The following is a 12625-nucleotide window of genomic DNA, read 5'->3' on the forward strand; positions in this document are numbered from 1 at the left end:
TCACATTAGATTGGGTAGAGAGAAGTGATGGGAGGGGAGGGGAAGGGGGGATAGGAAGGACAACAGAATAAAATAGACACTAGTATTGCTGTATGTACATACCTGACTGCATGACCAATGTGATTCTGCAACCTGTACACTCAGAATGAGAAATTATACCCCATTTGATTCAAATGTAAGATGTCAAGATCATTGTACTGTCGTGTAATTAAAACAAATTAAAAAAAATAAAATTTACTGTAAAGAAAGTTTAAAAAAAAAAAAAAAAAGACAGCAACCCTTTAAAAATGTGGGGGGAAAAATTACATATGCACCATTAGAAGCTAGGCTATAGCAAGATCTGACCCAGGCTGTGGTTTGCCAATCCCTGATCTAAAAATCTGGGTTATTCAAGCTTTTAGATCAGTACTTTTGTGTCTTCTGGTACTCAAGTCCTGGAACAGGCCTCAGGGAACAGCAAGCATTTAATATTCAAATGATTGATAAAAGCCGCCAAGTATTGCAAAATCACCATTAGTTCCTGGGGCAGTATATAATAAAGGAAAAAAATAATACTGTGTAATTTCCTGAGAGCATATTGTGTTCAATCAGGTGACATGGTTGCCTTAGTCCACTTTCTGATCACAGGTACTAGTCACATTACCAAGAAAGACACTGCTCAAGAGAGGGTAGCCCTTAACCTTCAGAAACAAGCCAAGAGGGAAACTTCTAAAGTAAAGTTTAAATGACATTTGTGTAAATATGAGGAAGACATTATTAAAAAAAAAAAAGACATTTTATGACAAAATGTTTTACTATTAAAATAAAAACCTTTGTATAAAAGTATTACAGCTCAAAAGCTATATTTACACTTATTGATTCAAAGTCCAATTAAGCATCAAACTCTGAAAGGGTACAGCAACAGGCTATACATGCAATACACTGGACACACAAACACTTAAAATTCCACTTCTACCATATAATGATTTATGTGAAAGGAAAGAAAAAGACAAAATCTTTTTTAACAACCCAAATTTTCCAAACAACAGGCTGGGGATGTGGTTCAGTGGAATATAGGCTTGGCCAGGAACAAGATTCTGGGTTCTAATCCCCAGCACCACACAGACAGACTCCAAGTAAGTACCAATTTGCATAACCTCTAAACATTTAAAGCGTCCCAATTACATACCTAATAAGGCTGAATTACAATTTAAGATTCCAAGAAATCTGCCCAGAAACTACAATGGCAGAGATACCAAGTTAAAAAACCATTGAAAATTATTCATCTTTGAAAAGGCACTTCTCATTGTTATAAAAAAATGCTTAAAACCTGAAAAAAATCCCTGTACACAGCAACACCCAGGGATAATATAAGAAACTGCAAAGAACAATAGTCTAGTTATTATCAAGTTTCTAAAAACTTTTACAGCAAGAATTTATATCAGACTACTCTGAGGTTTCCCCATCCTAAATTCCCAGAATTTCTCTTAAGACAATTGTTTTAAGTAGTGCAGTGTCTTATTGCCCACAGACCTTTGGAAGATTGTAAACAGGATGCACCACTTCACTTTAGGGTGGAAGAAATCAGAGGCAACAAAGTCTCAACTGTGACAAGTTATATAGTAACCACAATACATGCTGGTATTCTCATGAGAGGCATTCACACACAGTAATATACTTCATTTCCCAACAATTACTAGTTTTTCCACATTGTTCTAAGATTTTCATGCCTTGATTCTGTTAAAAATGTCAATTAGTGTGAACATTAAAGTCATAACCATTGTTTTTGTATAAACAAGTCAGAGGGCTGCTCTCTGGAACTCGACAGAACAGTTAGTATTTTTATACCGTGTTTTTAAGTGCTCAGGGTTTATGGGTAGATTTCAGGGCTATTTCAACACCAATTAAATCAAATATGCTGTTAAAACTCTGATTTAAAAAGAATTCTGAAACTAAGTGACTAGAGAGGACTCCTGGAAAAAGAGAGAGGGGCTATGTGATGGGGTCCAGGGGAAGCAGAGGAGAAACTACAGGAGGATGAAGTGTAACCAGCCACATGTCTCCCATGATGTTCCAGAAATATGTGCCAGTCTAATGAGATGAACTTGACTGAGTTTCCCATAAGGCAGACTGATCGTCAAGACTCTTAATCAATGACAAAACCGAGAACTTTAAGGGCGGTGTGAGAAGCAGAAGGCCAGCATCTGGTGGGTATTACGCTTGCATTTCAAATTCCTGTTTCAGGCTGTGAAAGAGAAAGGGGGACATATTAGGATATAGTCCGTGATCTAAGAATTCTCTTTTGAAAGCCAAATTCAACTGTTAAAACATGTTTTGAGTTATATAACACATATATGGTCAAGTACATACATCAAGTGTTCAACCTGAACTTTACACATCGGCCACCCAGTCACTACAACCCAGATTAAGATATACTGTTTCCAGGCTAGGGATATAGCTCAGTTGGTAGAGTGTTTGCCTTGAATGCACAGGGTTCAATCCCCAGCACCATTCCCCCCCAAAAAAACCAATATACCCTTTCTAACACTACCTATACTATACCCATTATAGTCTTTGGTTTTGGTGCTGCTGGGGATCAAACCCAGGGTCTTGCACATGAGGTAACCATTTCTATCCCTGAGCTATATTCCCCGACCCTCCTTGGTTCATATTATCTTTTTGTATTAAGATCTTTTTTGTATTATGGATCTTTGTATTAAGATCCATAAACGAATCCAAGATTCAGGTGTGGAAGAAAGACAAATAATTGCCATTACCTTTTCAAGTAATCATGAACATTCCCAAAGCCATGATACTTGGCTAAATACACAAGGACCCCAGTTGCACACCGTCCATCTCGTTGGCGGCAGAAGCTGCAGTTGCAGATTCCTCGACAAGGTGGGCAATGCCAGTTCTGAAAGAGCATTGTGTAAAAACACCATGAAATCAAGCCTTACTTTCCCCATACTATCTACTCCATTTTATTTCATCTTTTTATTTAATGTGGGTATCATTAATCCATTTTTTAGATTAAAAGAAGTCATAAAATAGCTAATATGCATGAGTCATGCCCATTGTTTCCTTAAAAAATTCAGGAAAGACAGTTACACAACTTCCAGGAATAAATAGGGTCAACTTTCTCTGAATAGCTGGGTCTGAGCACTCTGGATAGGGCTCGTACCTGTGCAGCACTAACACTGAATTAATCTGACTCCCCCAAAAGAGCATCTCAAAACTCTAGGGCCTCAATCCCTTCCTACTACCCTTCTTCTGGCTTTATCAGCTTGTGGCTGACCTTCAAGCCCCCATGACAAACCCCTTTCTCCAAGGCACCTACTGGATTTAGCAAAGCATCCTTGACCTCTTCACCATAACGGTTTCGAAGGCAGGGACCACAGAACTGGCCTCGAATGCCCCAGCAGTCTGGGTTTCTGCAGTTTGTTTTGGTATCAATGGTTTTCTGTCGGCACTGATGACAAGTAGATCCCTACCAATAAAGAGCAAATAAGAAGACATGAAAACACAGCTTTATGTAGAGAAATATCCTTGGGGCTAGGGTTGTGGCTCAGTGGTAGAGCGCTTGCCTAGCATGAGTGAGGCACTGGATTCGATCCTCACATTTTGTCTTTGAATCTTATTTCATATCTCTATACGTAGGTATATGCCAGGGCACAAAAAGTATCTCAAGCAGGATGATTGGCAGGTGCAATAGTTCTTATAACTAAAACATCTTTTTTTTTTTTTTGGAGCTAGAGACATAGCATTTGAACACTTGCCTATTTTAATATGCACATGGCCCTGGGTTCAATCCTTAACATAGTTAAAAAAAAAAAATCCAGCTCCAATATATTTTTATCTTTAACACACCCACCACTGTAACACCCACATGTATACGTATCCATGTACACAATAGATACACAATAAATGAGTCAAATAAATAAATTTCTAAACTACTTCATATTTACCAGGATAATTCAAGTGACAGAGGGCATCCCTCATGCCCAGACCTTTAGAACATGAGCACCACTCTAGGGACAGAAGCTGTCCCTCCTCTCATGGATATTTACATTTCCAAACACAATTTAGAGGCTCTCACCAGTGAACGGTTATATATCTTCTCTCGAGAGTTGCTGCAGATGTTCTCCAACTCATCCTCTGTGATTTCTTCCACTGGGCGAATTATATGCGGAAGGGTCATGGATCCTGGGCGCCGACTTCTGGGCGTATCATCATCCTGAGAAACAAGAAGCATGAAACAAGAGTTCCTTACTGGCTCTCTCCAGTTTTGAATCTTTAGATACTTGATTTGTAATTATTCTGTACAGAAAATTCAACCTGGAAAATGCCTCTTGCTCATGGAGAGCGGGCAAGTTGTAAGTTTAGTGTAAGGATAACTGGACAACATTATGGAATTGATTCCTACAATTAGAAAAGCAGAACTACCTCTCATCTGCTAACGCAATCAAGTAAGTTTATGTGACATTAACAATTATGGATGGTTCATGAAAAACATTTAAATTGTATCATAATTGGTGTTGAGGCTGTGTGTTCACGAAACAGGGCCAACAGAAGAAGTAAAACAGAGGAGTGAGTACCAATGTGGAGAACTCACGTTCATGTATCCGTCCACAGTCTTCCTCTTTCTCACCAGCATAAACTTATCATCTTCCTCTTCTTCCTCCTCCTCTTCTGTGGGAAGAGCACTAAGGGACCCCAGGATCCGGGACCTTGACCTAGTCAGAGGACGAGCTCTCCGGTCGGGGTTCCTCCTGGAAGCCACACCTGGGAATGTACGCCTTCGGGGTGTCTTTGACTGCTGAAAAATACATGCAGGAGGCACCCATTCATTCCATAACAAAAAGAGGCAACCCTTTGGAAAAATGTCACATTACATAGAGAATGAGCCCCTAAATCCATATTATGGTCTTTGGAATTTTAAGCCCATTTTCTCTCAAATCAGTCTATGTATTACTCTACTTAATGAAAAAAAAAAAAACTTACCTCCTGTTCCAACAAAAATTTCTCTCTGATTCCGCCTGAGCTCTGCACCCACACTCTACATTGCGTAGAGTGTTTGGTTTCCTTTTCCCCTTCTTTATTGGCTGCCATTCCTCCTCCTCATGGGAGTCAGTATAAAGCAGACTTTTCTTTTGTTATCACAGTTGTCTGAGCTTCATTTTCAGGAAACCATCATACATGATATTGGGCCATGAGCTGATGAACTTTTTCCTTTTTTTCCCCTCACTCTTGGATTTTAAATACATCAATCACCCATCTACCATGAAGAAATGTGCTAAAGCTGAAACAAGCCTTTAATCCTCACCATACTAAAGGGCTTTGCCTAACTGGGAAGGAGGGAAATAGCCACTCTAAAAGGGTATGAGCTCCACAGGCAGTAGGAGCTGTAATCCAGAGCTACCAAAAAGAGTCTTCAAGTTACCCTTTGACCATCTAGAAGACCAAATAGGAAACTGCATTTTAAAATCTCACACAAATCTGTCCTAGGCTTGCCCAAAACAATACTATACAAACAAGGACTTACATTTACTGATCTTGGGCCTGGGAGGGAACGTCTTCCAGGGAAGGAACCAGGGAAGCTTTCTAATTCTGACATGAGTTTTGCAAGCTAAAAAGGGAAGAAATTAAATAGAAATTCTTGGTTAAAATAAGTGCTGAAGGGGCTGGGGATAGCTCAGTTGGGAGAGTGCTTGTTTTGCATGCACAAGGCCCTGGGTTCAATCCCCAGCAACACACACACACATACACACACACACACACAAAAAAAAACAAACCTGAAAATGAGAAACTTATTTGTGAAAACTACACTAGCAGCTTTAAGTCAACAAATTCAAAAAGAGTTTCTGATGTCACCTCTGTGCTTAATAGATTTTAAAAGAAGCAGTTTGAGGGGAAAAAAATTGGGGGGAAGGGAGTACATGAGATGCAAGACTGCTCTATCACTGGGCTATATCCCCCATCATGAAGACTTCATAGCTACACAGAAAATAAAGAAACGAGTCTAAGTAACAAATTGCTTAGAGAAAAGTTGGAAAGTTAGTTCTGACATGTTCAAAATTATTACATACCATTGCTTTGTTCTGCTTTATATTTAAGGCCCTTTTCTCAAGAAAGTTCATGCCACTTTCATCTTCTGAATCAGAATTGGAATCAATCGTGAAATTCTCTGAGGGCTTGGGGGGTGCCACTTTTTTGTTGGCTGCACTCCTGGTGTTTCGTGCTGGGAACTTCATCGCCACCCTGAGAGGTCCAGAAAGTTTGTACTGGCTGCGGGTCCTATACTGGCTGCGGGTCTTACAGCCTTCCCGGTTTGCCTGCGATCTCTAGTTAATGAGAGCAATTGAGTCATTAATCACTTGATGGGCAGACAAGTTGCATCAGTGTGAGTATAAAATCACTTCTGAACAAAAGACACTTTAACAAACAAAATATAAATGAACTGACAGCGCTGGGTAACAAAATCAAGAATTGCTCAAGTAAATGGAACAATCTGATTATAGTTTGGCTACATGTAGCTTATCTGGGACACACTGTTCTGAATCTGTGCTTTATAGGCTCTTGGATGGTTCAGAATCAGTTTTTAAAATGTGAAAACTCCTGCTCTTTTTCATTTCTTAAAAAAAAAAAATTCTTTCTGCATTTAAATAGAATTCTTGGAGGAACAACTGTATTCTCTCATAAACGTGGTTTCAATCCTTATGGCAATACATTAAACTATATTAAGATGTCTCAATTCTCTGTCCACTTTTTTTGGGAGGAGGGTGATAGGAATGGAACATAGGTGTGCTCTATCACTGAGATACATTCTCAGCCCTTTTTTATTTGTTTGTTACTAGAGCTTGAACCCAGGGACACTTTACCACTGAGCTACATCCCAACTTTTTGTTGTTCTTATTTAGTTTTAAGACATAGACCTGATAAGCTGCTTAAGACCTTGCTAAGTTGCTAAGGCTGGATTCGAACTTGCCATCCTCCTTTCTCAGCCTCCCAAATCACTGGGATTATAGGCATGCAGCTTCTTGTTTTATTTAATTGAGACAGGGTCTTACATCACCTCACCTGGCTCAAACATTTAATGAGCTAGGGGTGTGGCTCAGTGGTACAGTGCACACTCAGCATGCATGACGCTCTGTGTTCAAACCCCAGCACCAACAAATAAATGTTTCTCAAATCCCAACAAACAGTTCTTAGTACTGTTCATGGATAGAGGAACACTAAACAAAAATCTTTCATGAATCCTTAGCACTTTTAATCAATAGACATTATATTAATCACAAGAGGTAGTGTCTATAAAAAACTGAAACATTGAGCAGAAATTATTCAGGGCATTGACAACAGGTCACATCCAGATTTACAGAATGGTCCCTGTGATAAAATGTTCCTAAGTGCCAAGGTAGCTCAACATCACTTATTAGAGCAAACACATACTAGGATGAATAGACAGTGATAAAACAGTCATGGGGCAAGCGCTGTCACTCAGTGCTACTCAAGTGGTGACCCACAGGCAGTGGACCCATCTTAGACCACAGTGAGCTGAAGAGCATGCACCTGATTCTAATAACACATCTTCCTTTGGAAAAAGTCTCTGGGACAAGAAAATGTTTGCAGAATTACATGGTGTGCTCAGGGTATGGGGTCAAGTAGAGAAGCAGCAGCATCAGTCTGAGCAAGGTGACAGAGCTTAAAGAGGACAGAACAAGCACAGGAAAAGACTATCCAGTTGCAAATTCAGAAGCAGAAAGGATTCTACTTGTCCTTGTATGCACTTGAGCTCTTGTATAGGAGTCCTCACACATTCTTGGGATTCAGGTAATAATCTAACTCTGGAAACTAGCTATTATCAAAGGCCTGATCTCTGCCAGGTACAGGGCTGGGCACCTGCATGTAAATGTCAATGTAGCTGATCTTTAGGATGTGTGTATTTCCTCTGGATCTCTGTGACAATGAGAATTGGGAGGTTGGCCAACTTTAGTTTACAAGTTTCTAAGACTGTCAGGCCCTACAAAATGTTTTTAGACTTCAAAGTAGGACTACATTAGAAAAACTGCTTTAAGACATGAAGAAAATACTCAAAATTTTAAAAAGGTCAACAAAATCTTCTGGCATGACTAAAGGGAAAAATCATAAGAAAAAAAAATTTTAAAAAAAGCAAGTGTGCCATGCCTCTAAAATCTTACTTCTTGACATTGGTGAAACTCTCAAACTCACCATTCCATCTTGTATCTCACTCTCTGAGAAACCGCAAAATGATTCATCATCAGAGTCGGCATGAAAAATACTGGCCAGTTTGTTAGTGACATCTGGCCTTGGTTTCTGTAAAAATCCACAATGGTCTAACACATCTTGCACCTCACTTTCTGAAAAGCCGCAGAAAGATTCATTATCAGAGTCCTCATAAAAAACATTTGCCAGTTCTTCACTGATATCTGACCTGAATTTAGGTTTCTGTAAAATAAATAAATAAATGTGGTTGTACATTTTTTTTTCTTTTTCAAGAACCAATTTTCCATAAACCGTGCAGAGAGCAAATCACATTTACAAGTGCACTACAAGAGAATAGCTTTTGTTACAAAGAAAAATGGTTCTGAGGTTTACAAATGATTTCTAAGTTGTTATGGCAAATCATCAGGCATGTTAGGTTAGGCGACATTTCAAAAGGATAGAATAAGTAGCTAATCTATCTCCAACAATTACTACCTAGAACCACAGCAAAAAGTGAAATGAAATTACAGTGCATACTGTATTTTCATAACGGCTGTATAGAAATGTAGGCAAAAAGCAAGCAGTTTTAATCACGCACAAAGCATTTGGGGCATTTTGAGCACTGCAGACTCAATTCTGTTTATTCTCAGGCAGCACTTACCGTGTTTGCAAAATTATCAGAAGCAAAGCTGTCACAACTGTCATCAGAGGATGACGAGGTTTCCATGGAAATCAACTTCATATATCTGAATTTCTTTAAGTTCTTTACTCTGAGATCCTTTTGCTGCAAATGGAAATGGCAATACTATTAAGTGGATGTTTACTATAGTATCCAACTAAAGACATCACTTTTGAGTTTAGTAGGTTTAAACAGCAAAGTAGGTATGTCCATTTCTCATACTATACAGAGAAAAAGGAAGATTTGCAATTGCTATAAATATCTTCAAAACCAGGTCAAATTCTACGTTATCCCTTTGGAGACAATTTTAGTGATATTTATCAATTTATTCAAACATCTTCTGAGCTACCTCTTCCCAACCTTAAATGCCCAAGTTCTTAGCATTATAATGAGCCCCACAGGAGCTTAATGCTAAACTTTTAAAATCCAACCTCACTTTTAAAAATTAAATAGCACTACTAAAAGAAAATTTCAAAAGTACAAAATGCCTGAGCGATTTTTCTCCCTCAGCCAAAATCAAGCTAATGAGGTCTTTTTTGATGTAAGCTTTAGGCTCTGTACTGTGATGCTAATTTTCCAAACTATGGAAATCGGTCAGGAACTCTACTTCAAGATGGCAGGCTTCCCAACAGGCCGCATTCCCATCAGGAGGAGTATGATTTCAGCACAAGTCTTTACAAATCAAATGGTATAAGAAATCAAGTCTTAGGGGCTGGGGCTATAGCTCAGTGGTAAAGTGCTTGCCTCACATGTGTGAGGCACTGGGTTTGATCCTCACGACCACATATAAAATAAAGATACTATGTGTTCATCTACAACTCAATAAGTATTTTTTTAAAAAATCAAGTTATAGTTCAACTAGCACTCCAAACCTAGGCAGAGTACCTGATTCTATTTTAGCACTCTATTACCATAGATTGTCAGTTGATAGAATGCTCATCTCACAAGCACAAGACCCTGGGTTCAATCCCCAGCACTACACACACACAAAAGACTCAAGTACTTTAGGCTGGGGGTATAGCACAGTGGTAGAGCACTTGCCTGGCAAACAGGAGGCCCTGAGTTAGATAGTCTGGGAGGGCAGGGGACTTGAGGGTTTTTTGTTTTGTTTTTTAAAGTCCTTTGATAACATGCAAATTATTGGTAAATATGAAAAAACGCTTCACTCATTCAATGAACAGTCTTGCATTGTTCATGAGAAAACACAACTGGGATCTAACTTTTGTAAAAAGAGTAGTAGTTTCTACCATTTCTTAGTCTTTATGGAGACTTTAAGCATTGCTTTAGTTTCTATGCTTCTATTTTCTTTCTGTAAGACCATGGAATAACAGTTGAGTCCTTACACCCAAATCTTTGAAAGTCAACTTTGCTGTCTCACAAAACAATGCTAAGATGTGAGGTGTCAGGTGAATCAAAAGAACATTCTTTTTTTAAAAAAAAATATTTTTATATGCAGTGCTGAGAATCGAACTCAGGACCTCACACATGCTAGGCAAGTGCTCCACCACTGACTGAGCCACATCCCCAGTCATGGAAAGAACATTCTTGATCACCTTCACTCCACATTCCACATTTCAGTCTCTTGCAAATTACTGGCAAGAATTTCCATAGTAATTTCCCTATGCCCCTAAGAGAATGCCATTCAATCCTCTTAGGAAGTTTCTGTCTTTTGACCTTTTAGCAAGGTAGGAAAACATGGTAACAGGCAGAGCTACAAAATATAAAAGGTTACATGTAAATGTATACAATTCATGTTAGGAGCAGAAAGATATCGCAAAAACCCCTCCCCCAATTTTCAGCGGAAGCAATTCATGGCCCCAGGAAGGTGGAAAAGACTGCCCAAGATCACAGGGCTGGAAAAACTCAAGTCTGCAATCTCTTAAAACAGCAGTGCTCTATGCATTACTTCAGGTATTCTCACCAATCTACCTGCAAGCCATGAGAGGCCCAAGGCAGCCTCAAGGGAGGCATTTTACTGGAGCTGTCAGGGAAAGACAAGCGAAGATTTAACAAGTCAGCGCGTGCCAAGAGTTATTTACCTGGCAAATGTACTTTGGGAGGAAAAGACAGAGACAGAGCAAATGGTCATGACAGACATGAACTTTTCTGGCAAGCAGAACAACTAATACCATTTATACTGGGTTTTGTATTACATACCAGGCACTACGTTAAGTCCGCTCTAAGTCTTTGCAACAAAGGTGCTATCGTTACTTTCACTAAACAAATGAGGAAACTAAAACTCAGAGGGTATTACTCAAATCACAGGGTGGCCCAAACACCAACCCAGTTAAATCAGATTCAAAGCTCAGCTAACACGTGGCTTTCTTCATTCTGGAAGCCCAAGCCCAGTGCCACCCGGCCGACGGCCAGGCTGAAACCACGCCCCCTCCCACCCATCCCAGCCTCCCCCACGTGGGTCCTTAACCCCTGCTATTTATTTTAAGCAGTCATTCTCTTCCTTTCCACCCAACCCCCACTCTACTATCCGCTTCCTGGGCAGGCCTACATTCTGGCTTCCGTTAGAGCAAACAGTACCGTTTCATTGCTTGCAACTCACTACTGCGAATTGAGGTTGGGAGGTGAGAGAAGAAAGTGAGGAATGAGTAAATGGTCGCAAATGGTTTGGATTATCCAGCCCTTAAACTGCAATTAACCACTATCTGGGACAAAACAAAACTTCTCCCGTATACAACCCAACTTCTAAAAAGATGCGTTTGCAAGACGCTCAGCAGTTAGAAGTAGCCACCGAGGATGCGCATCCCACGGCCCTCACTGGCCCAGGAGCTGCATACAGGACAGCTGGGCTGGCGGCTGCCGAGCGTGTGCCCCGAGTCCGGCCAGTCCCGGCCTCTGGCAGGCGCACGTGCATCTCTGGCACACGTGCGGAGGCTCCCCAGCGTGGCCAACCATCCTACAAACAGCTCTCTTCTCCGCAACCATCCGCACGCCGGTGCGCACGCCGGCGGGTTTGCCACTGGCCCTAAATTCCCCCAGCAGCACAAAAATCCAAGACTTGCCCAAAAGGGCGACGCCCAGGGCGACCACCAGTTGATAAGCACACTCCGCGGCGCACTCGGGGGGTGTAGCCTCCAGCCCGCTCGCGTCCAGCCCCCATAGCACCCGCCCCTCAGGTTCGCCCGCCCAGCCCTCACCAGCACGCGGCGACCCTCCATGCTGGCGGCGGGCACCCAGGCTGTGCTCCGAGCCGGGTGAGCCGAGCAGCCACGCGCCGCGGTCCTACAGAGGAGCTGCAGAGGGAGCCGAGCTGCTGGCAGGAGGGGCGCTCCAACCTGGGCTCGGAGGGGCGGGGCTCGAGCCGGCTTTCCCGCGTTGTGGTGCAGGTCCTGCAAGATTAGCTAACAACCCGACCGGGCGCGAGATCTACTCAAGCCCAGATAAAAAACCTTGGCCCTCCACCTATTCTGAGCTCAAAGGATAGCCTTGGTGACTCCTAAAATTACCTTTGAAAAAGTGACTCTTTGGGAGCTGTGAGGACGATGCTCTCTACACAGCTACACGGTCCTGAACGAGTGGCGCGAAAGTAGTTCGTATTGCCCCGGGGTTAGAAAACTGATTTGCATGAATTCCGTGGTTGGGGAGGAAAGCCGAGACTGGGATTTTTGGAGAGCGGCGCAGGAGATCGGTTTACGCGTTGGGCACTGGCCACTTCCCTTGCACCTTGTGGTTTACATAATTAAAACATATGTATATCAAAGAATCCAACAGGAACCACCCTTTATAAGCCGA

At 41.3% G+C, this 12625-nt stretch overlaps 1 protein-coding gene across 2 annotated transcripts; it reads right to left on the bottom strand.

Moving 5' to 3' along the window:
* Positions 1 to 774: 774 nt before the first annotated feature.
* Cdca7 (cell division cycle associated 7) lies at positions 775 to 12143 on the bottom strand. 2 transcript variants are annotated; one of them, XM_027946161.2, is made up of 10 exons: positions 12031 to 12143; positions 8861 to 8983; positions 8206 to 8442; positions 6066 to 6320; positions 5522 to 5605; positions 4592 to 4795; positions 4076 to 4213; positions 3317 to 3466; positions 2757 to 2893; positions 775 to 2224 (listed from the first exon to the last, which is right to left on the bottom strand). In XM_027946161.2, exons 1-10 carry the CDS (start codon positions 12049 to 12051, stop codon positions 2194 to 2196), a joined length of 1380 nt encoding a protein of 459 aa, XP_027801962.2. In that variant the 5' UTR covers positions 12052 to 12143; the 3' UTR covers positions 775 to 2193. The 2 variants fall into 2 exon arrangements, with proteins under 2 accessions (XP_027801962.2, XP_027801963.2); XM_027946162.2 differs by lacking the exon at positions 8206 to 8442.
* Positions 12144 to 12625: the final 482 nt, after the last annotated feature.

Source organism: Marmota flaviventris, chromosome 11, assembly GCF_047511675.1.
Source record: "Marmota flaviventris isolate mMarFla1 chromosome 11, mMarFla1.hap1, whole genome shotgun sequence".
Taxonomy (NCBI): Eukaryota; Metazoa; Chordata; class Mammalia; order Rodentia; family Sciuridae; genus Marmota; species Marmota flaviventris.

What these genes read in the sequence shown, in the direction of transcription:
- Cdca7 (XM_027946161.2), bottom strand. Translation starts at nt 12,051, where the DNA reads ATGGAGGGTCGCCGCGTGCTG. An exon ending in TAAAGCAGAACAAAGCAATG is followed by an intron (nt 5,606 to 6,065) that starts GTATGTAATAAT and finishes TTCCCTTTTTAG; the next exon opens with CTTGCAAAACTCATGTCAGA. An exon ending in AGGATGCTTTGCTAAATCCA is followed by an intron (nt 2,894 to 3,316) that starts GTAGGTGCCTTG and finishes ATGCTCTTTCAG; the next exon opens with AACTGGCATTGCCCACCTTG.